Source organism: Oryctolagus cuniculus, chromosome X, assembly GCF_051225735.1.
Source record: "Oryctolagus cuniculus isolate XC-2025 breed Fujian yellow rabbit chromosome X, ASM5122573v1, whole genome shotgun sequence".
Classification (NCBI taxonomy): domain Eukaryota; kingdom Metazoa; phylum Chordata; class Mammalia; order Lagomorpha; family Leporidae; genus Oryctolagus; species Oryctolagus cuniculus.
This window is the reverse complement of record NC_142888.1, coordinates 109,876,611-109,902,182: the sequence shown is the minus strand read 5'-3', so window position 1 is coordinate 109,902,182 and position 25,572 is coordinate 109,876,611. Positions and strand designations below refer to the sequence as shown.

The 25,572-nt window shown below is 40.5% G+C and overlaps 1 protein-coding gene across 9 annotated transcripts in view; it reads left to right on the top strand.

Annotated features, from left to right (window-relative positions):
* The window catches only part of HS6ST2 (heparan sulfate 6-O-sulfotransferase 2), a 322,049-nt gene that overhangs the window by 224,011 nt on the left and 72,466 nt on the right, over positions 1 to 25,572 (top strand). For 6 of the 9 annotated variants that reach the window (XM_008273223.5, XM_002720300.6, XM_008273224.5 and 3 more), the window contains one exon: positions 2,950 to 2,982. The exons of the other annotated variants lie outside the window; for them this stretch is intronic. In XM_008273223.5, coding sequence (XP_008271445.1) covers positions 2,950 to 2,982 — 33 coding nt within the window. The remainder of the gene's footprint in view (positions 1 to 2,949; positions 2,983 to 25,572) is intronic. 9 annotated transcript variants of the gene reach the window in all.

Genomic DNA, 25,572 nt, shown 5'->3' with positions numbered 1-25,572 from the left:
CTACAGCTCCCTGAGAGAATGCAGACGAGAGAATCTGCCCAAAATCAAACTAATCATTGATAAAAACCAGGATTAGAAACCAGGATTAGGGGTCTTGATCCTCAGGCAAGGACTCTTGGATTTTTACATCATCCTATTTCTCTTAGGTCTTAATGTGAGTTCTTAATACCAAAGTGAACAGTGTTACTTTTATTTTTGAAGCCCTAATCATCAACCCTGAGAATGTAAATGCCAATGACAGGTTTCATAGTTTGGGATTCGTGGTTAGGATGAACCCCTAGCTGGAAATTTTGAACTCCCAAGTCTCCCTCAGATTCCCCTCACTCCACTGTTCCCCTCATTTTCATCTTGTCCTTTTCCTGCTAATTTGACAATTAGGCAGTTTCTGCAGTTTAAGGACTGTTTCATCACATCCCGGGAACCTGGCCCAGAGGAAGGTTATTCTTACTGCTTCTACTCCAATCCAGTATCTGATTCACAGTCTTGATCACTGCAGTTCCTTCTGCCCACTAACTGCTGTCGCTTCCCCAGGATGTTCATTTGCTGAGGGCTGATGAATTCAGTCACCTGAGTGTCACATGGGCCAGCTGTCACAGAACACGGCAGCAACCAAAGAGAAAGGCTTGACGGGTGTGGGACTGCAGTCTAGGAAGCTGCCTCGGAGAGCATTTTTCCAGCATGTGGGGTTCTGTGGGCTGCAAATGGCCCAGCTGAAAAAAGTAGTCTGCTTTATAGCTGTTGGGGAGGGCTTCCCCCATGGAGACATGATGCATTTAGAATGTCCCTTGAATGAGAATTTCTTCTAATACAAATGTTAAATCTAAAATCACTGGGTATGTTCTCCATACATAAATAAAGGCCTAAATGAAATGGGGAGAAACTCTGACGCATAGTATATTTCTGTGGAACTGTTTTCCATGTAGATGGCTTAGACAATGCGCCAATGGAGACACTTTTATTCACTGCTGTGTCCTTAGTACCTGGAATAATGCATGACATAATAGTTAAGAAATATTTCTAAGGAAACACTTTGCTATTTAAAGGTTTCCATTTAAGAACATTTCCAAAGAGAGCATGAATATATATATATATATATATATACATATCGATGTATATATGTATGTATAAAATGGGTTCTTAAAATTAATTCATTTTCTTCTAATCAGATACCTCTCCTTTTTTTCCCTCCCTTTTTAACCTTTTCCTGATGGTCTTTGTTTCACTTCTGATGACGACTCAACCTTCTGATTGGTGCACCTGTAACATTTTCATGGCTCATCATTGAATACTGCACCTCTGACCATCTGGAACCCAGGTAAGACCAATGAGCTCCAAAAAGGCTTCTCAGTGCAAACACTGGACAATTTCTAATAGACAATTAAGAAATTTACCTACAAATTAAAAAGTAATAATCTTAAGCGACAATAGTTCCCGAATTAACGTTCAATTTGATGCCACCCCCATATAAGTTAATTGCATATGACCTTCTATTATTTGAAGATTTCTGTTAGTTCAATGAAATGAATATTGCAGATTTGTAAAGTATTAGATATTTCACTTTGGGATTCTCTGGTACTGCGAATCAACTTGTGGTTTTATATTTTCTTTTTTAAAACTGTCTTCTTGTTGTTTTTTACCCAAAGTTGTGTTAGTTTGTGTTTGTTTGTTTCATTTGTTTTTTTGTTCATGAGGCCCGGTGCAGTGGAAAGGGTTCTGGCCTCTCTTCACTGTGTAGGGACTGTAAGTCATGGGGAAGGTCCGTGTACCCCAGATTACTTCTTTTTGTGGCTGGAGTAGAAGATGAGAGCGATTGGGCATCCAGTGGTAAGTCAGCCATGGGAAAGTCCTGTTTCAGAGAGATGATGTCAGAGCTCTCCCAGCATACTTTCGCTTCTTACAACACTTTCTTCCTCTGCAGTCTTAACAGCTCACTACTAGGGAAGGGGATGCTTAACCACACCAGGGACTGTTGAGAAAATAGTCATATATTGCTTCTCAAAGGCTCTGCTGCTCACTGTGTTATTAAAAGTATCTCTTAATGTACCTCTAGAGCCTGCAGACTTAGCTGATGTAAAGAAAACTTTTCTCCCAAGAACATACACAAGCCATAAAATCTACTTCGGACACAGAAGTTTGACTACATTGTAATACCCCTTGTTCTGGCATAGTAAAAAACAAAAAGCTGAGCTCATTTCAAATCTTCAAATTAGCAACTGACTTGGGTAAAACTTGACAGTCCCTACTGATATCAGAAATCCACAAAGTAGAATTAGCATTTTGTGACTCCAAGACTTAGATTAGGAAAACAGCTCAGCTAGTTTTTTGTTTTGTTTGTTTTGTTTTAGTGGGGATACATTGCTTACTTTGATGGATGTCTTGTGTTTGGGTGGAAGGGACTAGAGAGATGATTTATATTATCACTTTGTGTGTGCTTTGAATTTTTGCTTTGAAGAGCATCAGCAAAGTCTAATCGTCCTTTTCCTTTTTTGTATGTGTTTCATATATTCCTGATAATATGAAAACTCTCAAAAAAAATTCCTCCTAGGTTCCTTCAATCAGGCTTTTCCATTTCAGTGATGCCACAGGGTGGGCTTCGTTCAGGTTTTGCTTTATTGGCTTTTGTTTTTGCTTAGATTGCCATCATTCTTTGTGAAAGGGAGTGGAATTAGCATGAGTGAGTGGTAGATCCATCATTCCCAGCCCACAGCCCTCCAGAGGTCTGGCTGACAGTGCTGCCCTGCCCCTTTTGGCCCTATGATTCAGAATCTCCCCCACTACTTGAGAGGAGCTAATGGGGAGCAAAGTAGTGAAGCCATCCATGAACTGTTGCTTTGCAGTTTGGAAAGTTGGAGAACTATGCTGTCAAAGTGAATTGGAAAACTTTTATTATTTTTAACTCTTTTCTTACCAAGCTCTTGCTAGCCACTGGTTTTACTGTTCCTTTAACAGGTGGAGGATTTTTCAGATTCTAGATGCAGCAAGGTAAGTGACTATGTATTTCTAGTTTAACTAAAGCCCAATTAAGCTATAACAAATAGACTATGCAGGCGCCTGGCAGTTTAATTTTAGCATAACAAATAGTTAAGCTTTGGGGTTGGATAAATCCTTTCTAGCATACAGGCTCAGATCTGAAGGCTGATGTAATTCAGAAGTGGGAGGAGTGTTCAGACCCACAGCCCCAGACATTTGGGCAGTAAGTCATCGCTCCTTTTTCTCTTTTTGTTGAAATAGATGGCATAGTAAAATGTGTGGTTAGGAGAACCACCATCATCAACCAAGTGTTTCTCGAAGTGCTGCAGGCACACCTGCCTGTCCCTGGGCTGGATGGTGGGATAGCAAACAACTAGGTCAGCATGTCCTTGAAGGGGAATCAGTTATTGGGAAATATCAGGGCTTTTAAAGTATGCAAATACGCTGAGTTGTAAGATAAAGGAAGACCACAGGCCAGGGGCTTTTATCACATGAACACTGTGGGAGAGCTGATCTAATCAAATAGAAGATCCTCTCTACAGGAGAAAGGGACACTGAGCATGTGCCAGAAAGATGGCCTTGCAGGAGAAGGTTGGTGTCATGAGCTGTACCATCACGTTGACACTAGCATTGCAGGGGCAAGTGAGAAACACATGCCATTTTGCAGATGTATGCTTTAGTAGTCTAGTACATGATGCCCACCAGTACTGTACTTGACCCATTGCAGGCTTATTGGCCTCAGAAATATTTACAACTGCCTCTAACTTCTCTTCCTAACACACATGTATCCCACCTGTACTCCTTGGCCCAATGGGTTAGCAAGAGCAAAGGCTGTGGCTTTGGCAGTCATCCACAGGGGCAGACTCCGATTAAAATAGAGCAGTTGAGCTGCTATAATCCAAAAGTTGTACTTATGAAATTTATATTTACTAAATGAAAGTTTTCTATTAAAATAATAATAATAAAAATAGAGTAGTTGAGCCATTTTTAAGATGCCAAGTTTAATTTTCAGTAGCTGGGCTTCTATGTTTACCATTAGGGCCTCAATGTGTTTACTGGACAGATGAAAATAATAAACTCAGTGTTTATAGTCAGATCATAATTCATTGAGATAAATGGTATAGATGCACAGCCACCTAATCACACAATATTAGTGCAGGACGATGTTTAACTGTCATACATCATGTAGGTCATGGTAGCAAGAGTATTAGACTCTGCTACTAACTGGTGGGTTGTCGTTGAACAAGTCCCATTCCCACTCTGAGCCCATTTTTGAATTCTGGTGAACTGAATGATGTATGAAAACTATTTGCAAGACTAGAGCATTTTTTCAACCACTAATAAACTATTGAAGCAACAATTCATTTGGTAATCCCCTTGTATATGCAGTTTCATAATTGCACAAGGTTATGATGTTCTATGCCTCATAATGAACAATTTGCTTAGGTACTTGCTATTATTTGGTCGCCTGAGTAGATTTTTGTAATCCAGAGGAAGAAAAGAGTAATCAGTGGAAGTCATCCCAAATGCCTAGAAGTATTACTATGCACATACAAAAATAACAGCAATAATAATTCAATGATAATTGCTTCAGACTAGAACTTTGTTTGTTCCTCTATAGACAGCAAAGATATTGTCAGAGTGTTTCTCTCTCTCTCTCTCTCTCTCTCTCTCTCTCTCATTCTTTCATTTTCCTTTAGCAAGCTCTACTGTAAGGTCTGTTGTTTGTTGTAAGCAAAATATTTGGTTGGATTTTCAATGCATCATTTTGTTATGCAGTTTCCAAGCTTCTTATTAAGTTAGCAATTAATATTTGAACAGCCAGAAATGTAATTTTATAATATTTTAACAATAGGCTTCTATAAATCTAATGAAGAAAAGGATGCTTGTATGCCAACCAGTTCTGCTGCTGCATTTACATTCTACATCATACTTGATATCTTCAAAATGATTGGCATTAGATTTGAATACAAAAATCATAGAGGGGGCCTGGAGGGGGGCCTCTAAGATCATCCTGTCCAATTCCCTCACTTTTCAATCAGTTTGATTATCAGTAATTTGGATCTCAGTAACAACCACCAATGACGCCACACCTTTGTTTTTAAACTTTCAAACTACTTGGAACTATTGGAGTAAATACATTTGAATTATAACTGGTTGCTTTGGAATCATATAACTTCAACTTGTTCACCAAAGAACTGAATCAGAATTCTTTAAATATGCCCTCATGTTTAGCTTTACTAAATATAGCCATAATGGTGATGGTAGATATGTGAAAGATGTTCTATGCAAAGAGCCTGGAAGTAGGAGAGTGGAGCCAATCAGTATCAGCTCCCCTCCCCTCATGCATAGATTGCTTAACTAGCATTCGTGCTAGTGGAATTATTACTTCAAAGACTGAGACAGTGAATGAGTCAAACCAATCTCAGGTCCAATCCTGGCACTGCCACTTTCTAGCTGTGTGGCCTTCAGCAATGTATTTTTCCTCTGTTAGCTTTGGTTGTTTTTCTCACATGTAAAATATAACTAGAGTTGCGGGGATTAAAATATCATGCATATCAAGTGCTTAACATCATTCCTAGCAAATGGTAAACACTAATAAGCAGTAGTGGTTTCTATTGTCATCTGGCACACTCAGAACAAGCCTCATTCCATATGAATATTTAATATTATGGTCACTGTAGGTTCCTGAATATACACCTGTACACATCCACATGTGGGCACATGAAGTCCACAAGATAGCATTGACAAGACTGCTTTGCCACAGGTGATCCATGACCTCTATGTTTCAAAATCTGATGGCTTCTTCTCTGGCCTCAGTCCTCTTGACCTCTTTGGAGAGTCTACTACTTCTCCACATCTTCTTCTGCTTGAATGTATTCATAATTTATCTTGTTGTCATCTAAGCATCTAAGCACCCCCTTAGCCTTCCTGTGTTGGGTGGGCTTTCTTACACACATACATGCAAGCACACACACACACACAAAACCAGTGCCTATCGACCCCCCACCCCCAGCCAAAGCTCCTCACCCCATTAAGTGAAGCAATTCCCAAGGTCCTGTCATTGATCTGCTTCTCTTCTCTTACTGTGTTCTCTCCCTGGGTAATTCAATCTCCTCAAGTCGCTTCACCTTTAACCTCTACACTAATGATTCCCAAATTGACCTCTCCAATCCTTAATTCATTCCGGAGCTCCAGGCTAACTCTAATTTCCACTTGCCTGCTGAGATTCTCCAGGGCAGGATATCCTAGGAGGTTAAAAGTGTAGCCTGGCTTTTGTCATCCTCAAGAATACAGATGGAGAAATATAGCTCTAGTAATGTTAAGAGTTGAAAACAAGGAACAAGTGCAGGGCATTAGTCTGAGCAGCACTAAAAGTGGTCTGTTATCAAAGAAGTTCAAAATGAGCCTTACAGGGAAAGCATGACAGGTAAACTGTGAATGTGTTATTATCAGCTAGAGATTTAAATTGCCAATTGAAACTTGAAAAGATGTCTATTTTCTAGGTGAAGGGGAACAGCCTTCCTCAGAAAATTGAGTTCATTTTTTAGGTGCTAGAAGATTGGTATGTTTTGAGGAAATATTAATTAAAATAATCTTTCTTGGGACTTTTTTTTTTGACAGGCAGAGTTAGACAGTGACAGAGAGAGAGACAGAGAGAAAGGTCTTCCTTCCATTGGTTCACCCCTCCCCACAATGGCCGCTACAGCCAGCGCATCGCGCTGATCCGAAGGCAGGAGCCAGGTGCTTCTCCTGGTCTCCCATGCAGGTGCAGGGCCCAAGCACCTGGGCCATCCTCCACTGCACTCCCGGGCCACAGCAGAGAGCTGGACTGGAAGAGGAGCAACCGGGACAGAATCCAGTGCTCCAACTGGGACTAGAACCCAGGCACATTTATTAAGTTGGTGTTGTTTTAGTGTTTTGTTGTAGAAACTCACATGCCAAAGAGGAGGGTGATGTATTCCAGCAGAATGCTGAGCCTGTGGGAATTTTGAGGACACATGAGTGTATGGACACATACACCTATGCTGCTTCAGGTATAGCTGTGGTTTTCGATGCAGGCAAATAACTCTACCAGGAGGAAGGTGGACCTTTTTCTTTCATTCATTCTGCAGTTATTTACTGAAGATGCCCAGCTCTATGTGGAACAGTGAGGCAGTGATTATAGAACATATAGGGTCTCTGTCCTTACGTGTCTCTTACCTTTTCTTCTAGCTGTATGCAGGCATGCTGAGTGTTTAATTTGGTCTGGAAATATCTACAGAATGTGACAAGTTGTTTGATGTGTATGACGTTGCTGACAATCTTTTTAAAATTATTTATTTGAAAGACAGAGTTACAGAGAGAGGTAGAGCAGAGAGAGAGAGATCTTTCATTCCACTGGTTCACTCCCCAAATGACTGCAATGGCTGGAGCTGTGCCGATCCGAAGCCCGGAGCCAGGGGCTTCTTCCGGGTCTCCCACGTGGGTTCAGGGGCCCAAGGACTTGGGTCATCTTCAGATGAGATCGGGTGCGTTCAGGGTGGTATGGCTGTAGACTTGGGTCATCTTCTACTGCTTTCCCAGGCCATAGCAGAGAGCTGGACTGGAAGTGGAGCAGACCTGGCTCAAACCTGTACTCATATGGAATGCTAGCACAGAAAGCTGGGGCTTTAACCCTTTGCACCAGAGCGCTGGCCCCACTGACAATCTTAATGACCAAAGAGGAACTTAAGGGAAAGAAGACGGTACTAAAGTGAGAAAAGAATGTGCATAAATTCAAGTTGGAAATTGATTATTTCCTTAGTAAATATTGAATTGTTTGGGGGTTTCACATTTCAGATTGGCATGTCAGTTATTCAAGAATTAAGAATGATTATGTCCAACCCTAAAACTTAATTAGACGGAAGGGATAGACGAATCTTGGTTAATGTGTGTACTGAGGTTAGGAGATTTAGTTAGAAATAGGCTTTGCCTACAGAAATTACAGACTGAGGGCTGATTATCACAGAGAAAGATATCGCTTCTGCAGAAGTATGGTACCATTCTCCAGATTCCTAAAATAAAGTACAGTCATTACCAATTGAGTTACTACCATGGAGAGTGTTCGAAGGCCAGCTTACCCACCAAATGGGAATCACCTACTCATGGTGAGTTCCTTGCTTTCACAGGTTGTCATTCATCATCAGCTTAAAAAATTGAGTGTGGTCCTTTGTTCACAAACCTAATTCCAAGTGTTCTTCTCCCCAGCTTAAATTTCAAAGTCTGTTCATGCTCACTCTGTGGTCACAAGGGTCCCACTTTACCTTAGCAAACATAAAAATCTATCGATATCCCAGAGCTCCTGCTATGGCTATGTACCCAGAGCCCACATCCCATTTTACTTGGCTAGTGTCCCTGTCAGAACTCTGATGTCACAAAAACTGTCATAATCGTGGCGCACATGTTGACCAGTAGTTTTATTTCTTTTGCTCTAAATGAATTAGAGACACTGATGAATTAGAGACATTCTGTTATGCTCCTTGGAAGGAATAATAATGAAAACATCCTTGAATTTCAAGTGTTGAACAGTTTTATTTGTATGGTTTTCATCAACCATGGTCTGACTTCTTTTATCTTTCTCAGATTCATTCATTCAGTATGTATCTCTTGAACACTTATTATGTTCCAGGCACTGTTCTACAGGTCCTGTGGACAATAAGACAGACTTGTTTTCTTGTTCATGCAGGGATGGCACAAAATTGAAAATTAAACACATATCCAAGTCAATGAACAAGATAATCTTAGAGAGTGATAAGTGCCATGAAGAAAACAAAGCAAGTTGGATAGAGACTGATCAGATAGCAGACAGAATGATCAGATGGTTTTGTGTGGACTTCAATTACACTTTGGACCTTTTGTTTTCCTCTATTTCATGCTTTCCTGGATTTGATACCAATTCTAATTTTGCTGCTTCTGGTCACTGTATCATTAGGACCATCTCCCTTTAGCTAGAACCAAAGCATCACTGAACATACCTCCTTGTCCGATTTCTGTTTGACACCTTTCTTGTCTTTGTCAGCACTAGAATTTGGCAGGTTAACACTCTTCCCCATGATCTGATGTAAATAGATCCGCTAATCCTACTCAGGGCATATTTTTGCTGCTCAAGTCAAATTACTCGTTGAAAGAAAAATACAAGTATTTAAAGTTGGTAAGCATTTAGTTTTTCGCATTTCTGTAGAGGGAAGATCCCTGGATCAGGATTCAGAAAACCTGAGTTCCAGCCTTAACTGCTACACATGAGTGAGTGATATGGACCTTAGACATGTGACATCTTTTTTTCTGAGTCCATTTCCTCACCAATAAAATCAGTGTTCAAAATAGATGATGCTTAATGTTATTTCTAGCTATGAAGTGGTACAATTAGTTGTTTTCAGAGACACAGGTCAGAATCTCTTTCCAACATTCTGTTTAATTTTGTAAACTGGATGTATAGAGACGTTTTCGAGCATATCAGAACTGCTTTGATTAAACAAGCATTTTCCAGCAAAAGCCAGCTTTACAATTCTTGTAAATGTCACAAGAAAGTAAAACATTGCTTCTTGTTTTAACCTCCATGAGCTAGGTCAACAATTCAGCACCACAGATGCAACTGTCAACTTCTTAAATGCGAATATCTGAAAGTTCACTGTCTTTTCAGCTTGCCCACAGGGAATCTTCAAAAACAACTAAATACCACTGAAACAAAGGAATGCATTCTAAGTTGGTTCCAAAATGATGTGGTACACGTGTTGCCTTCTACAGTTAGGTGCCAAGAAAAGCATGTTAACTCTTAGAAGGTCACTAAGGATTCTACCAGCCGTCACTGTGTTGTCTTCTTCAGCATCTGGTTAAAGTCCCTATGGGAGCCTAGGTAGGCTTTAGAGAGTTTGCCTTCCCTAACTTCCCCAACACCTTCTCACATCTGTCCCAATGAGCTTTGTGGGAAAGGATGCAGAATCAGAAAGGATGGATTTGGTGAAGTTGGAACAGAAAGAAAGTTGCCGACATCTGAAAAACCTTTGGATCTCCCTTCCTTAAAAATTCAATGTTGTCACTTACTGTTCCATTTCTTATTCAGATACTTGGCTATGGTCTGAAAACAAGAATAAGCTCCATCACTAGATTTTTAGGAAGGGCAGTCTTAAAAATTCAGAGAAAAGCTGAGTATAATTCTGTGGCAAAGGAGTCTTTCAGAAGAGGAGCCAAAAGGGTTTGAAAATTCAACTCTAATTTACAGTCACAGAATATCTTGATATTGAAAAAGAATGGGGCTTAGGAAAAGAAGCAAGGGATCTCAGGGAGTTCCTGTCTGACTCTAATTTAGTTAAAGACTGGTATGTTCTGCGGGTGAGGAAATAGATAAACAGGTAGACAATGACTTACCTAAAAACATGCAGCTAATTAGTGGCAGGTGCTAGGACCAGAACCCAGTTCAATGGAATACTGCCCAGTAACTTGATGTGTAATTAACCATACCAGCTAATATTTTTTGCATCCTTGTTGGCTTGTGTTTGCTGTTTAGTTCTTGGTGCTACATTTATTGCTCACACTTGTAATTCTCTATGCACAAAGAACTTTACCAACAAAGGTGCACAAAAATCTTTTAGGAGTGGGTAATGGGAATTTTGTTCTGGAGGATTTGGTGCCAGGTGACAGATAGTTCAGGATTGTGTTTGAAAGAGAATGGCTGAGTTGGAATTAGAGCCTAAAACTCAAGACTCAGTTCAAATAAATGAAGAAACTGGGCTTCCATAGTTAGAGGTTCATGTCTTCTCTTTGAGATTCATTCTTTTTTTTTTTTTTTTTTTTGACAGGCAGAGTTAGACAGTGAGAGAAAGAAAGAGACAGAGAGAAAGGTCTTCCTTCCGTTGGTTCACCCCCCAAAATGGCCTCTACGGCCAGTGCGCTGCACTGATCCGAAGCCAGGAGCCAGGTGCTTCCTCCTGGTCTCCCATGCGGGTGCAGGGCCCAAGGACTTGGTCCATCCTCCACTGCACACTTGGGCCACAGCAGAGAGCTGAACTGGAAGAGGAGCAACTGGGACAGAACCAGGCGCCCCGACCGGGATTAGAACCCAGGGTGCCAGCGCCGTAGGCAGAGGATTAGCCTAGTGAGCCATGGTGCTGGCCCAGACTCATTCTTAATGACAGCTGTAGCCCATTCCCCATCAGAAGATTTATGTTTCTTATTTTATGGTCTCAGTATCTTGGATCTTTCTCCAGGCATATCTGTAGCTTCCGCCTTTTCTTTCTATTCTGTATTCTACATTATTTTTGTCTGTAATGTTTTCCATTACTTTTGCCTCACTGCTTTGTCCAGGGCATTCATTGCACAACTATGTATCATAGGAGCTCTTATGTGCATGTAAAGATGGAGAATACTATTTCATAAGTTAGAAATTACTAGGTGATTTCTGTCCCCTTCCAGAAATAAAATATTTCCTACTTGGCAAATGATCTTTCTTCAAAATCTTAAAATTGTACCTCAGGAGAAAAATGTTTGTCATCTTGGCACTATGGGACTTCCTGTCCCTCCCCTTTCATTGGCTTGTCATGCAGTGGGTTCCTTTGATTTTCTGGACAATGCAGCTTTGCCTCAACAGCCGGACACTGGAATTGTAAGGGGGCTTAATAAAGTTTTGAAAACATTTTAACTGTCCTAATTTGGGAGACAGGTATGCTTGAAACCACCTGTAAATAGCATTTGGTGGCACACTGGTCTTTCTTCTTATGGCTGCTATACTCTCCAACTTGATTTCTGCTTCCCACAAGGCACAGCTTTCCTTCTGTTCTCTGGGAACTCCTGTTCATTTGTCAGGAGCCCTAAAAGAAGACTGCTCATATAGAGCCGTGGGATATCAAAGTCATCTAAAGTGGCATAAATGGGCCTTTAAGTGGCCTTTGCTGATTGTTTCTATATTAAAATGTAAATGCAAATGAGTCTATAAGAGGAGTCTGTGCACAGTCTTTTGCCCATTTTTTTCATACGAATTGATGTGACAATGTCACAAATGATGCATGAGGCAAAATAAAAGAATGTCTTAAGCCCATTACAGCTTGTTTGCATGAGAAGGAATAAAAGCTGCAGGGAAAAACGAGCATCGTGTAATGCTTTAGGCAGGAGCTGTTTTGTGACCACAAACTCCTTTTGGACCATAGCCTATGTCTGAATCTGTACAAGGGAAAGTGGTCACTGTGATATTGGTTTGCCTGAAGAACCTTTCCTGACTAATTAATGAGAATTTAACTTCTGGGTACATAGGAAATAGAGAGGTTGTATGAAATTCATGAGAGGTGAAATAAATGGAGAGAGCCTCAAAAAACTAATCAGTTATAATTATAAATGCTGGCATCTCAGGACAAAATGAAATAGGCTAGGCGCTTAAGAGTCTCTGAAAACTACACAATGTCTTATTATTGAAGAGCCATGTGATTTAATACTCACTGATCATGAAATTTCATGTAAGGCCATCCACCAGGAGAGTTCGATAAGCCTCATTTATTCCTCTCTATATGAGCAGATTCAGTGTCTCTTTCACAAAGCCAGTAAAATATTTATAAATAAAATATTACCCTCGAGATTGATTTTAAATTCAACCCATGTGAACTATGGTTTAACGGGAGTATCTGAGCGTTGCTTTGCTAATCTGAGTGCAAAGCAAAAGCAGAAGAACGAGGGAGGGTCCTCCCTCTCAGCCTTCTGTCCTACAGCAGTCTCAAGCACAGCATCTCTGATCGCCCCTTCTCATGCAGGAAGTATTTCACATCTTGAGAATCGGTCCTTTTGTTCACCACTATCTTAAAATGTATTTATTTGAGAATCAGACAGACACATGGACGGAAAGCTCCCATGTGCTGGGTTACTCCCCAGATGCCCACAACAGCCAGGGCTGGGCCCAGCTGAAGCTAGCAGCTGGGAACTCATTCTAGGTCCTCCAAGTGGAAGGTAGGAGCTCAATTACTTGAGCCATTACTACTGCTTCCCAGGGTCCACATTGGCATGCAGGAGCAGGAACAGGGTATTGAACCCAGGTACTCTCAATAGGACGCAAGCCAAACGCCCACACCTGTTCATTATTATGCATAGTCTACAATCAAAGGTTGGTTGACACTGAGTCATTTTGAGATTGAGAGTAAACCAGCCTGCAGCTTGGTTATTATCCAGTAATGTGACTGAAGATTTACTATTAATGGACTAATTCAGTCAGTCACTGCGGGGATAGTTATTTAACACCTACCATAATCCAGCACTATGTTTAGTGCTAGGCATGGCAATTGAAAAGTTCTTCTTTCAGGGAGTTTACATTCTAGTGGTGGAAACAAACCATCCAAAGTAAGCGCTTCAATAAAACATCTCCAGATTGTAATAACTGTTGTGAAAGAAATAAGTGGAGTGCTTGATAAGGAATGTATTGTCTTTGGAATTACCTCAGTGGGGCAAATGTATCCTTTATGGTTGGATTTCACTCTTGGAAACATCAAAAATGATATGGAGCCAGGTCTCCCAATGAAAGATCAAATTGACTGATGATGATTTTGGCTCCAGGTGAGAGTTATATGTAATTACTGAAATGTTTCTGAATGCCAACAAAAATACATGGTAAACTAACTAGTGGTAAGCACATCCATGTTTTTAGATGCAGTGAAATGGATCCAGTAATGGGTGTTGTCCTTTGGTAACCATTCAGGCATCTGTAACTAACAATAGTACTGTCTCTCTTTCTGTGCCTACTGTCATTTCTGATCAACTCCTGTCATTATTGGCAAACATACTTCAACTAATATGTTAGTATATAAAAAAACATGTAATGATATTCTAAACTATGTGGTATAGCTGTGACATATGAAATCTGGTTATGACAGCTTATAATATTGTCTTTTCATTTCATTAGCACCAAATAAAGGGAAATTTCGTTTGTGATATTTTGCATCATTTACATTCATATAAGGCTAATATGCCACTTTGGTGAAATACAGTCAGTGTAAGTCTAAGAAAAGCAAGACTGTTACAAGCAAGAATATTAAGTTGGAGATGAATGGACAAAGAAAGCCATGGAAGAAGACTTAAAAACCATTTCTCTGTGCTTCTTCTTGCGCTAACTGAAGTGGTTTCTACCACTTTCCTTTAGTGATTCATTTGCTCTAGAAATGTCCCTGATAAAGGAGAGCTAATAAAGGCGACTGTGTAAAGTGTGGAGAAGCCAGTGATAGCCATTTAACCACATCTTCAGTGATTTCAGCTCCCTGCTTTGATCTGCTCGATGTGTTTACTTGTCTTTATGGAGTTCACAGTTGAATTGGGAAGACAGAACTAAACACTGTGGTAGAATATGGTGCATGTTAATATAGAGGTATACCCTTGGTGCCTTGAAAGAGTTTGCATTAGGTTGTGGTTGATGGGTCAGAAGCTACTGAGGAAACTACTCTATGACTTACTGAAGTGAGCAATGGAGCTGGTATGCTCATTTACTTTACCACACACATAAATCTCTTCTCAGCCTTGGCATGATTTGCAAGCATTCACATTAAATGCATTTGCCAATTTTTAAAGACAGGTAGAATGGTAAGATCCAGCTTCAAATAAGTAGCTTTTATAGAGACTATTCTATGCTCTTGCTGAATGTGGAACCAGACTGGTTCAGAATAATTCTCATCTGACCTGTTGTAAGGAGCCATCATTTTTTCTCATTCTTTCTTTTTTTTTTTTTTTTCATTTTGCAATACCGGCTCTATTTCTAGCAGCAACTTCAGCTGAGCCAAAAGCACAGATTCATTGCCTGTTTCCATAAGACTCAAAATAGGCACTGAACAGAGGATTAAGATAGCCCTGTCTTCTGGGAGCATATAATCTAAAACAGACAACAAACTGGAAAGAATATCCATCACACTTGATATGCTCATTTCCCTTCCCATATAAATCCAAAGAAAACAGAAAGTGGCAAGTCACATTCTATAGGATTGGTAAAATCCCTTAGAGAGTATTCTCTCTCTTTTTGTGACTTTTCAAGTTGAAGAGTATTCTCTATGTAATACCCAATAGATTACAGCGCCTTTTTTAAAAGTAGAGATGAGAAAGTAAACAATTTTCTTTTTCTTTCTTTGTTTTATACTATCAACAAGTTACATTGGAAGGTATGGATCAAATTAAAAGTGGATTATTGATTTACCATGGGGAAATCTGTACAATATTTCAAATGTTCTAAGGTCAGGATCAACTTGGGGGTAGAAGAGTTATCATAAAAATTGATTTAAGAAGCTAGCCTTGAGATATTTCCTAATAAGCTCACAGGTGAAAGCAACATCTGTGTAGTAATAAAGGTACCTAGTGTGACCTTTATAGCATAAGGAGATATTATCAAAACATAACCAGAACTTGAAGCTGAGGCAATGCAGTAAGATAATGGGAGTATACTCTTAAGTATTTGTGTTATAAGTATATGATCATTTGGGAGAACAGTGGAAAAGTAGAACACATGGCAAACTGTGATTAATTTCCCAAAGCTTATCTGTGTGTGAGAGAGACACACAGAGAGGAAAAGAAATGTGGATATCGAGGCACAGAGACAAAGCAGTAAGAGGCTGAACCAGAGATGGACAAAGACCAGGAACTGAAAATCAGCCAACCTAGTATTACATTCCAGCCCTATCATTTAGTTCACTGAGGGTCCTTGCTCCTCTCTGTACTTTGGTTTCTCCATCTGTAAACTGAAGTTATGTACTAGATCATAACTATAGACTTGATGGGCTCTCTGGTTCTTGGAATCTAGGTAAATGGAAAGGCAGGCAGGTGGGTAGGCAGGAAACATCTGGGCAGGCATGCAGACAGACAGACTGCATACATGCACATGCTGATTTAACAGGAAAAAACCAAGACCATGAGCCAGTTTTTTTGACAGTGAATCACAAAGCACACCAGCTACATCCACCAAATCACCTCATCACTTTTGGTATTGTCATGGTGAACTGAGGAATTGGCAGCTTTCTTTTGCCCTGCACTGGCCCAGCTTCCTGAAGGCCAGCATTCAGTCCTCCTGACTGACCTGGCCGATTCTCTTTCCTCCATGGACTAAGACGCATAGTTGTGGCAGAATCTGTAAATGCCCTCCAATGCTCACGTGGAAGAAGAATCAGATGTCAGTCTTTGGGCATATGACTAGTACCCCGGCACCTCCAACAGAGCTTCTTAGTCAGGAGGCAGAGGTATGAAGTACCTACTCTAATACTTGAGTGTAAGGAAACCTCAGTAAGCTACCTTGTGTCCTCTGATCCAACTTTCTGTCTTCGATATCTGTCTGGCTGTAAAGTGCTATGGTTAACTTGGAGCAAGCTAGATTCCCCAGACTTTCAACTTTTACCACTTTTAAACATTTAGGAGTCTTGTTTGCAGAATTGCAAAATGGGTGAGAATAATTAGTACTTGTCAAGCCCATAGCCAGGGACTAACTTTAGTAAAGAGCTAACAATGTATGCAGTGGACAAACGGAGTGCAATGGAAAGGTGAAGCTTTACAGATGGGTTTTAGTATCTGGTTTGTTTCACTTTAATTGATTTGTGCAGGGAATAAGATACTGTGATTTTCTTGCTTTGATTGCATACAGTTTTCCATCCCTCCCCAAAATAATACCCCAAGAGTTTAGTCTGAGGGTACATGGGCTGATAGTATGTCCTTCTCTGTGAGAATTTGATTAGGCATTGGACTCCCAACGAAGTTTCCATGATTTCCAGGATGCTATTTTGAATTTATACAGAACTCAATGTTCTGATGCTAGTACAAAGATACTTTTAAAAGCTTGTGAGAAATGGAATTAAAGATAAGTTTATTTTGGTGCAAATAACTTTGTTTTTACATTGCAATTTTTTAGAGTCTATATGTTATCAACCACAAATCAGAGAAAACATGTGATATTTTCTTTTTAGGTCTGGCTTATTTCACTGAGCATAATAATCTCCAGTTGCATCCATTTTGTTGCAAAAATACCAGGGTATTATTTATTTTTTGTGGCTGAGTAGTATTCCATTGTGTATAAATACCACATTTGGTTTATCCAGGCATCAGTTGGTAGACATCTAGGTTGATTCTGTATCTTAGCTATTGTGCATTGAGCTGCCATAAGTATAGGTGTACAGGTAACTCCTTCATATGCTGATTTCATTTTCTTTGGTTATATTCCCAGGAGTGAGAAGCTGGGTTGTATTGAAGATCTATTTTTAGTTTCCTGAGTAATCTCTATTCTGTCTTCCATAGTGGTTGTACCAGTTTACATTCCCACCAACAGTGTATTAGGGTTTGGCTCAAATTTGAAATCCATGCATATGAAGAGTCTTAAAAAGGCTCATGGAAATTATATATTATGATCCTATACAAGGATTTCAAATTTTTTGCACCAAAATCAATTTACCTTTTGATTTCATTCTTCTATGAAATTTTTGAAGTTCCCTTATATACTTTAGAAGATTATATAAAAGCTCTATCGAAAATGGGGCAAGTGTTTAGTGTAGCCATCAGAGGTTGTGATGCCCACATCCCACATTGGAATGTCTGGGTTCATGTCCTGTATCTGGTTTCTGACTCCAGCTTCCTTCTACTGTAGTCCATGGGAGGATGCATGATGGCTCAAGTAATTTAGGTCCCTGCCATCCATGTGGGAGACCTGGATTGAGTGGTTTCCACCCAGCTTAACCCTGGCTTTTGCAGCCTTTTGCAGAGTGAGTAGGCAAATGGGAGCTCTGTCTGTCTGTCTGTGTCTCTCTGCCTATCAGATAAAACATTTTTTAAAAATACAATTCTTCAGTGAAGGCTAGACAATTAGAATAACAGAATTACTGCATCTATCACTGTAGTTCTTTCATAAGCAGCTTTTGCCATCACTAGAACTCTACATTTCCAGACCATGTGGGCCCTGAGAAAAAAGGCCAGGGTGAGCAATAGTGTGGCAGGAGCATGCAGCTAGCCAGACTTGCTCTTAAACCAAGTGGCTGGTGGTGTAGTTTGAGTTGTGTTGTACCTGCTTGGAGAGAAGCTTGGCTTCTCTGTGCATCTCCAGGCAGACCACTTCCCTGGACCCAGACCCTTATAACCATCATCTCAGTCCTCAGATCCTTTGGGAAGATTAAGTGGTGTCTCAAACTTCACCTGCCCCCAGACAGACTACTGACTTTCCCCAGCATTTGTTCCTCTCAATCTTTCCCATCTCAGTAAATGGCAATGCTGTCCTTCTAGTTGCTTAAGTAAAAATCCCTAGTCTCATTCACACGTCTTTTTCTCTTTCAGGCTACACCTAATCCATCAGCAGATTCTATCTACTCTAACTTCATAATGTATCTGGAATCTGCCCACTGTTCATCACCTTTACCTCTGCCATCCTAGTCCAAGCCACCATCTTGTTTTATATATGGGCCTATAGCAAAGTCTCCTGATTCACTCCTTAGTATCCACCATAAGTCCCTTAGAATCTTTTTTGCTACACGGTTACCACAGTGATGGATCTTTTTAAACTATTAATTCAGATCGTGTCATACCTATGTTCCAAACCTGAAGTGTCTCTGGATCTCATTCAGAATAAAATATTGCAAAATCCTTCACAGTCTGACCCATCTTTCTTCTCCAACCTTATATTGTAGTACTCTGCCCCATTGGCATTCTGAATTTGGCCTCCTTGCTTTACTTTAAATGTACCAGGCTAGGGACCTGTGTTGTGGCACATTGGGTTAAGCCTCCACCTGCGATGCTGGCATCCCATAAATGCTTCAATTAAAGTTGCAGCTGCTCCACTTCTGATCTAGCTCCCTGCTAATGCACCTGAGAAAGCAGCAGAAGATGGCTCAAGTACTTGGGCCCCTGCCACTCATGTGGACAACCAGGACAGAATTCCATGCTCCTGGCTTTGGCCTGGCCCACCCCTGGATATTGTAGGCATTTGGGGAGTGAACCAGTGGATGGAAGACCTCTCTCTCTCTCTCTCTCTCTCTCTTTCTGCCTCTGTCTCTGCCTCTCTGTAACTGCCTTTCAAATAAAATATTTAAATATACCAGGCTCCCCATTACTCTAAGATGTTTGCAATTTCTTCTGTTTCTAGTAAAATAAAGGTCTTTTCCTAGATATCTGCAGTTCTGGATCTTTAAATTCATTCAGCTATTTCTTTAAATGTCATGAGAATAAGATTGCCAAGAAATCTGATTCCTAAAAAGAGGTCTGTGAACTTGGCCAGAAGGTCTCTGATGACCTTCAAGCAGACAATTTCAGTCAAGTGGTAGAAGAGGAGCCAGGTTGTTTTGTTAACCCTCTGCATCCCTTCGTAGGCTGTGCTGCTGGAGTGCAGTGATGATGTTGCGTTTACCCTTCCACCTTCAACATTCTTCACAATGTCTGGTCCCTGGAAGGCACTCGGGTGGTGTTTGTGGAATGAAAGCAGGAGTCTTATTTTTAAATAATTGGTTATAATCTTAAAAACCATGAAATTTTTGAAGATTTTATGATGGCTGTCTCAATTGTTTTTTCAGGAAGCATGTTTGAAAAATAAGATCTGTACCTTTATTGAGGACATATTCCCTGAGTACTGGTATATGACATCATGTGACACGTAGTGTGGAGGTTTTCAGTGAGCACAGACTGGGGGGAGGCCAGGACCATTCCCATTCTCTTAGGGAGATAAGAAAGTTCAATTTCTGTTTGTGTATTAACTCACTCACTTCCATTATTAAATCCCCCTGAATTCAGACACTGTAAGGATTATTTAAATTCAAAAACCATTCTTGTGGGCAAGGAAAATCTTAATGACTTTTTGGAACAGAGAGTTAACAGAGTTAACACTCAGCTAGTAAAAACAAAACAAAACAAAACATTTAACCTGTGTACCCACATAATTTTAACTGGGTTCAACTTCACCTCTTTTATCTCCATTCTTTTATTTAACAGCGTGCCCAAGTTCAAAACACCAGTGTCGGAATACCTTTTCTTCTCTTATTCTCATACTGCTTTTTTAAGGCTCTGCCCTTTGAGATCTTTCCCTAGACACCAGTTAGAGAAGGTTGGCCTTCCCTGAAATTCTTTATTCCTAGATCCTGTTGACACCAGCAGTAAATCCTGCTTCCCTTTGCTGTCTGGGAATTGGAGGAAGGTCACTTCTGCAGAATGGGAAGTGGCTAAGCCGATGGCTAGAAAGTCTTGGGAGAACTCTTCTTATTTCCAGTATTTCTTTTAAACCAGTTCTGCATGCAAGTGTCAGGGTTACAGATTTCAAGCCCTCTATTTCCTGAAAATGATGGTGACCTTTAGCCTATTACCTGGATCAGTCCCAAGGGGCTGCCCCATGTGCCCTGATGTCTGTCATGTTTATCACATATTTATCATGTGCAACATTTACTTTTGTGTGTACAGGAGAAAAAAATGGTATCGTGAGTGTGGCTGAGTGTACTACCCGGAGTGTAGGTGATCATTTGATACTCTTACAAAAGAGAGTTTTACTGTGATCCAACAAACACTTGCTGGATGCCACTCAGTGTCAGTCTAATGAGGGTAGGGGAAAGGCAAAGATGAAACATGGTCCACATACCCTCAAAAGGCCCACCATCCACAAAAGATAGAAATAGAGATAATGGTGTTGACAAATCACATAATTCAATGTGATATAATCATGTCTAAACAAAGTGGACGCAGGAGGTAGAGATTGGTATAGAGAAGGCTGTGCAACAGAAAGGGCACCTGTTGGTTTTCAAAGAGAAGCTAGAGTTTTCTGGGAAGAGAAGAGGGGAAGGGCAATCCTGTTAGAGGAAGCAGCTTTGTACAGGTCTAGAGACAAGGGCAAGCATGGAGATCGCTGGGAGTGGTGGTGGAGTGATATTTACAGATTTCATCATGGAGTGTCTTGGAAGTCATGTTGAGATGTAGACTGGTTGGGTAGGCAAGAAGGAGCCATCTAAGGTGATCAAGCAGGGGAAGGGTGAAAGAGCCATTTATCCTGAAGATATTACTGGCTCAATGGTGGAGTATTGAAGGGAGGTGCTGTAAGAAGTACTGCCATCACTACATTGACCACTCTGAGGAGACAACTAATGCGAAAGGGGACACAAAGCCAGGCCCAAGCGCTATGTGACCAGGACAGCAGGATCGCAGTCCCATCTCTTGTCCTGATGGTGTCAACACTGAGCGAGGCATGAGAACTCCATGTTCCTAGGAAAAAGCCCTCAGTAAGAGACTGTTTGTAATCATGCCTAAAATTACTTCATTATTGGAACCCATGTTTGATCTGTGATTAGGAGCTGGATGAAGAACTCAAGTAATCAACCATTGAAATTGTAACCATAAATTGTTGTATAAACAACCAGCTTCCCCTGCCTCCCCCATCGCAAGCAACAAACTTGAAAACAGATGCTCTTCCTGTTGCTTCCTCCTTCCCCCACCCCCATGGGCTTTAGCTAACGATTTTTTTTACATTATGAATCTCTTTTTTAAATTTTATTTAAGTTAGCTAATGATTTTGAGCTTAGCACAAGTCAAACAACAATGCCTGCCAGCCCAGTGCCACTTTCCTGCTCACATATGGATCACTCCTGCTGTACCTTGTCAAACTAAGACAAGAGACCCAGGGAGTGTGAAACTGTTAAGAAAATATGCAACTCATTAGAAATCATCTCATGAAGGTGAAGAGGTTTACTGTTATCAGAACCAAGGCAAAAAACTGCCTGGAGTTCAAGATAAACAATAAAGAGAAAACCCTATGAGATTGTTGCCTTTTGAATGATTTGTTGGAAATAGCTTTTGTCCAGAAGAGTTTTATTCTAGGCCAAAGGCATTCAAACACCAAAAGCCCATAGAGATATATATTTCTGTGAAGGAAGCTCAGGGCATATTTACTTTTCCTTGTCTGGGAGTGTGCTGCACTTCACCTTCCACATGTGTCATAATGGTCATAAATTATAGGATGTAAATTTCATTTTGGAAAGACCATGACAGCAACCAGGCAATAATGTGGCATGAAGCAATTGACTATGCAAGCACAACCTACTTGGTTCCCATAATGTCTAGGGTCTTCCAGCCAGGAGCAGCTTGAGATATTTTCTTGTTTGAACATTTTTCTGACATTAAGAGGAAGAACCTAGTATGTGCTCAGCAACTTCATTTTTCCTGTTTGTTTTCATTTGCAGCTCAAAATACCTCAAGGGCATACCATGGAAAGGTCTTCAAGGATTGGTCCAAAACCTTCTGTTTTACAAAATAAGGATGAAAGCTCATGGGAGTTAGTGATTTACCCTATGTCCTCAGCTAGTGGTCAGCAGAAGCAGAACTGTAATCAGATCTCCAGCTCAAGTGTTTTGTTTAAATGAGAGCAGGACTTCACTTTTGCCCCCTTCAGAGTATCTCTAGTCACCTTGTAGTAACACTGGCTCTTTCGCAAACATTCACTTTGACAAAAAGTCATCCTTGACAATTGGCATAATAATACTGCTAACACTTGCAGTTTGTACAGGGCTTTACAGTTTGTACAGAGCTTTACCCATAACATCTTGAGTATAACTGCTAGTGTTGAAAAGGCTTTTGTTGGTAGTGGTGTTGTGTATGTAGTTCTTTAGCTGAGAAGGAGTTTGAATTTCTTTTTATTTTTTAAATGTTTGTTTATTTTATCTACTTGAAAGAGAAGGAGGGAAGGAGAGAGTAAGAGAGAGAGAGAGAGAGAGAGAGAGAGAGAGAGAGAGAATATCATCTATCTGTTGGTTTACTCCCCAAATGCCTGCAACAACCAGGGTTGGACCAGGGTTGGACCCGGAACTCCATCTGTGTCACCTACATGGGTGGCAGGTGTCCAAGCATGTGGGCCATCATCTGATGCCTTCCAGGGTGCATTACTATGAAACTGGATTGGAAGCAAAGGTGTTGGGACTTGAACTGGCACTGCCATATGGGATGCAGGCATCCCAAGGGGTGGCTTAACCTACTGTGCCACAACACTCACTCCTGAATTCCTTTTTTTGAAAAGAAGAGTAATGATGGCATAATTTTCTGTTCTTGCCATTTCTTAAACAACTCATAAATAAAGATACTGAAATATTGTGTGTGAAATAAAGTTGTAATAGACTTAGGGTACAATGAGCAGTTCTAGGAGACAAGGCAGTAGAAGACTCTAGATCAGGAATAACTGCTGACAATGGAGTTCCAGATCCTTCTCTTGAATTCAAAAAACACTAAAAGGAAATTGTGGTTACTGAAAATAAAAACCCACAGAAAGAAGAAGGGAAGAAGCTAAGGAAGAAACGTCTGTGTGAGGACCTAACCAAACTTCCATCTCTTTTTTCCAAACTCATGCATTTGCTTGGGTAAGCAGCTGATATTTGAACATAAATCAGCTCAATCTCCCAGAGCTTCAGTTGCTTTCTGCTTTGGCAGTTAATTCCTTGGGAAACTAAAAAACTCTTTCCATTTCCTAGGGAAGTTGCCAATTTAGGGTTTTTACATCAGGGTTCAACAAATCATGGCAGTGAGCCAAATCCAGGCTATTGCATAATTTTTCATGGCCTGTGAGCAAAGAATAGGTTTGATTTTTTTTCATTGAGTTGAACAAAATAAGAACAATATTTTGTGACACTTGAAAATCGGATGAAATTCAAATTTCCATGTGTGTAAAGTTTTGTTGGGACATAGCCATGCATTCATTTATGTGTTGTCTGTGGTCGCTTTTGTGCTGCAGCAGCAGAGTATGTGAATCCAAGGATATTTAGTCCCTGAACTTTAACATATATCAACTCTGTTTTAAATCAAAGCAGCAGGGGTTTAGCATTGTGGCATAATGGGTTAAGCTGCCACCTGCAGTGTCAGCATCCCATATAGGTACTGGTTCGAGTCCCATCTGCTCCACTTCTGATCCTCCTCCCTGCCAATGTGCCTGGGAAAGCAGCAGAGGATGGCCCAAGTCCTTGGGCCCCTGCATCCACGTCAGAGACCCAGATGAAGCTTCTGGCTCCTGGCTTCAGCCTGGCCCAGTCCGGATTGTTGCCGCCATTTGGGGGGTGAACAAGCAGACAGGAGATCTCTCTGTCTCTGTTTTGGTCTCCCTCCCTCTTTCTCTCTCTCGGTAATTGTGACTTTTAAATAAGTAAATAAATCTCTAAAAAAACAAACAAATAAAGCAGCAGAGCAGGCATTGGCCTGGTGGTTAAGATGCTTTTTAGGACATCCATGTTCCAAATCCAAATGCCTAAGTTTGAGTCCTGGCTTCTGATGTTGATTCCAGCTTCCTGCTCATGCAGACCCTGGGAGGCAGCAGCAATGGCTCAAGTCATTGTGTTCCTGCCACCCAAGTGGGACAGCAAGACTGAGTCCCTAGCTCCCAGCTTTGGCCTGTCCCAGCCGCAGCCATTGCAGGCATTTGGGGAGTGAACCAGAAAATGTAGGAGCACTTGTTCTTCCTCTCTCTTTCACTTTTGCTCTTTACCTCTCACATTTAAAAAAAAAAAAAAAAAAAAAAAAAAAAAAAAAAAAAAAAAACACTTTAAAAATCATTGAAGTAGCTTCATGACCCGAATACAACTTGATTCAGTTATTTGTACCTTTAGAATTAAGTTAGAAAAGTAGGCTCTTGTGCCTACAGTCTAACTATAAATTGTATTGTGTAGAGCTACATCGAATGTTTAAATTTTCTAAAATTTAATACTGTCTTTAGTAATTCTACATGAGAGCAAGGGGAAATGTTATTTGCCGTTTCTAACAACCTGCTGCATATAACCAGCAGCAAGCAAGTTGGGGTCTGCCAGCTGTTTGAGAACACGTTTGTATTGATTAGCTGTAGTAAAAACCTGAATGGTTAAGTCAGCAATTTAACTCCCTCAAAACAGAGAGCTGTAGATTCTAATTTCAAATGTGTCTACAGCAACAGCTTTGCTACTGGGCAGTGTATGGGGGACAGGCAGTTACTTGTACTGATTTCTGGTAATTACTTATCTGTTCATTGTGGTATCTTCCACCAAAATGCCATATCAAGTCAGACTTTCCAAGGGCATTTTTGATAATGGAATTCATGCAGGAATTTAAATTCTCACCTAAAGCTTCTCTCTGGATCTCTTCATTTAAGGATAAAGGAGGGCTGATTTTGGTTTCAGGCACATATCTAGGAGAGATAGGAGGGGGTTGAGGTTCAGTACTGGAAGGTCAGGAAGGACATATTTGGCATGTTGGGGCACTCATGCGGCTTGAAGACATATGTTACATTAATTAGCTGTCATTGAACCCATATAGTTAAGGTAGTTTTCTGCTTTCTGCCTTTTTCCTGAGCACTTGTATTAGCTGCAGCTTAGATCTAAGAGAAGAGAGTGCCTACTTGAGATTTATTTTGCTAGCTAAGAGGGCCAACGGCCTTTTGGCTTTGGATTTCCATCACTGTGTGTTCAAACTAGATTACTTTGATGAATACTATATTTTGTAACTTTCCCATTAGTTTCTTATATTTCAAATCAATTGTTTTATAACATTGAAACCTTACATTTCCAATTACGTTTTAGTTAAGAGATCTTTCCAGTTTTCTTGGGTTTCTATAGCTCTCTTGCTTTTTGCTATTATGGATTCTGGGATAAAGGCTCCCTCACCCCCATACCCTGGCTTTTCTGCTCTGCA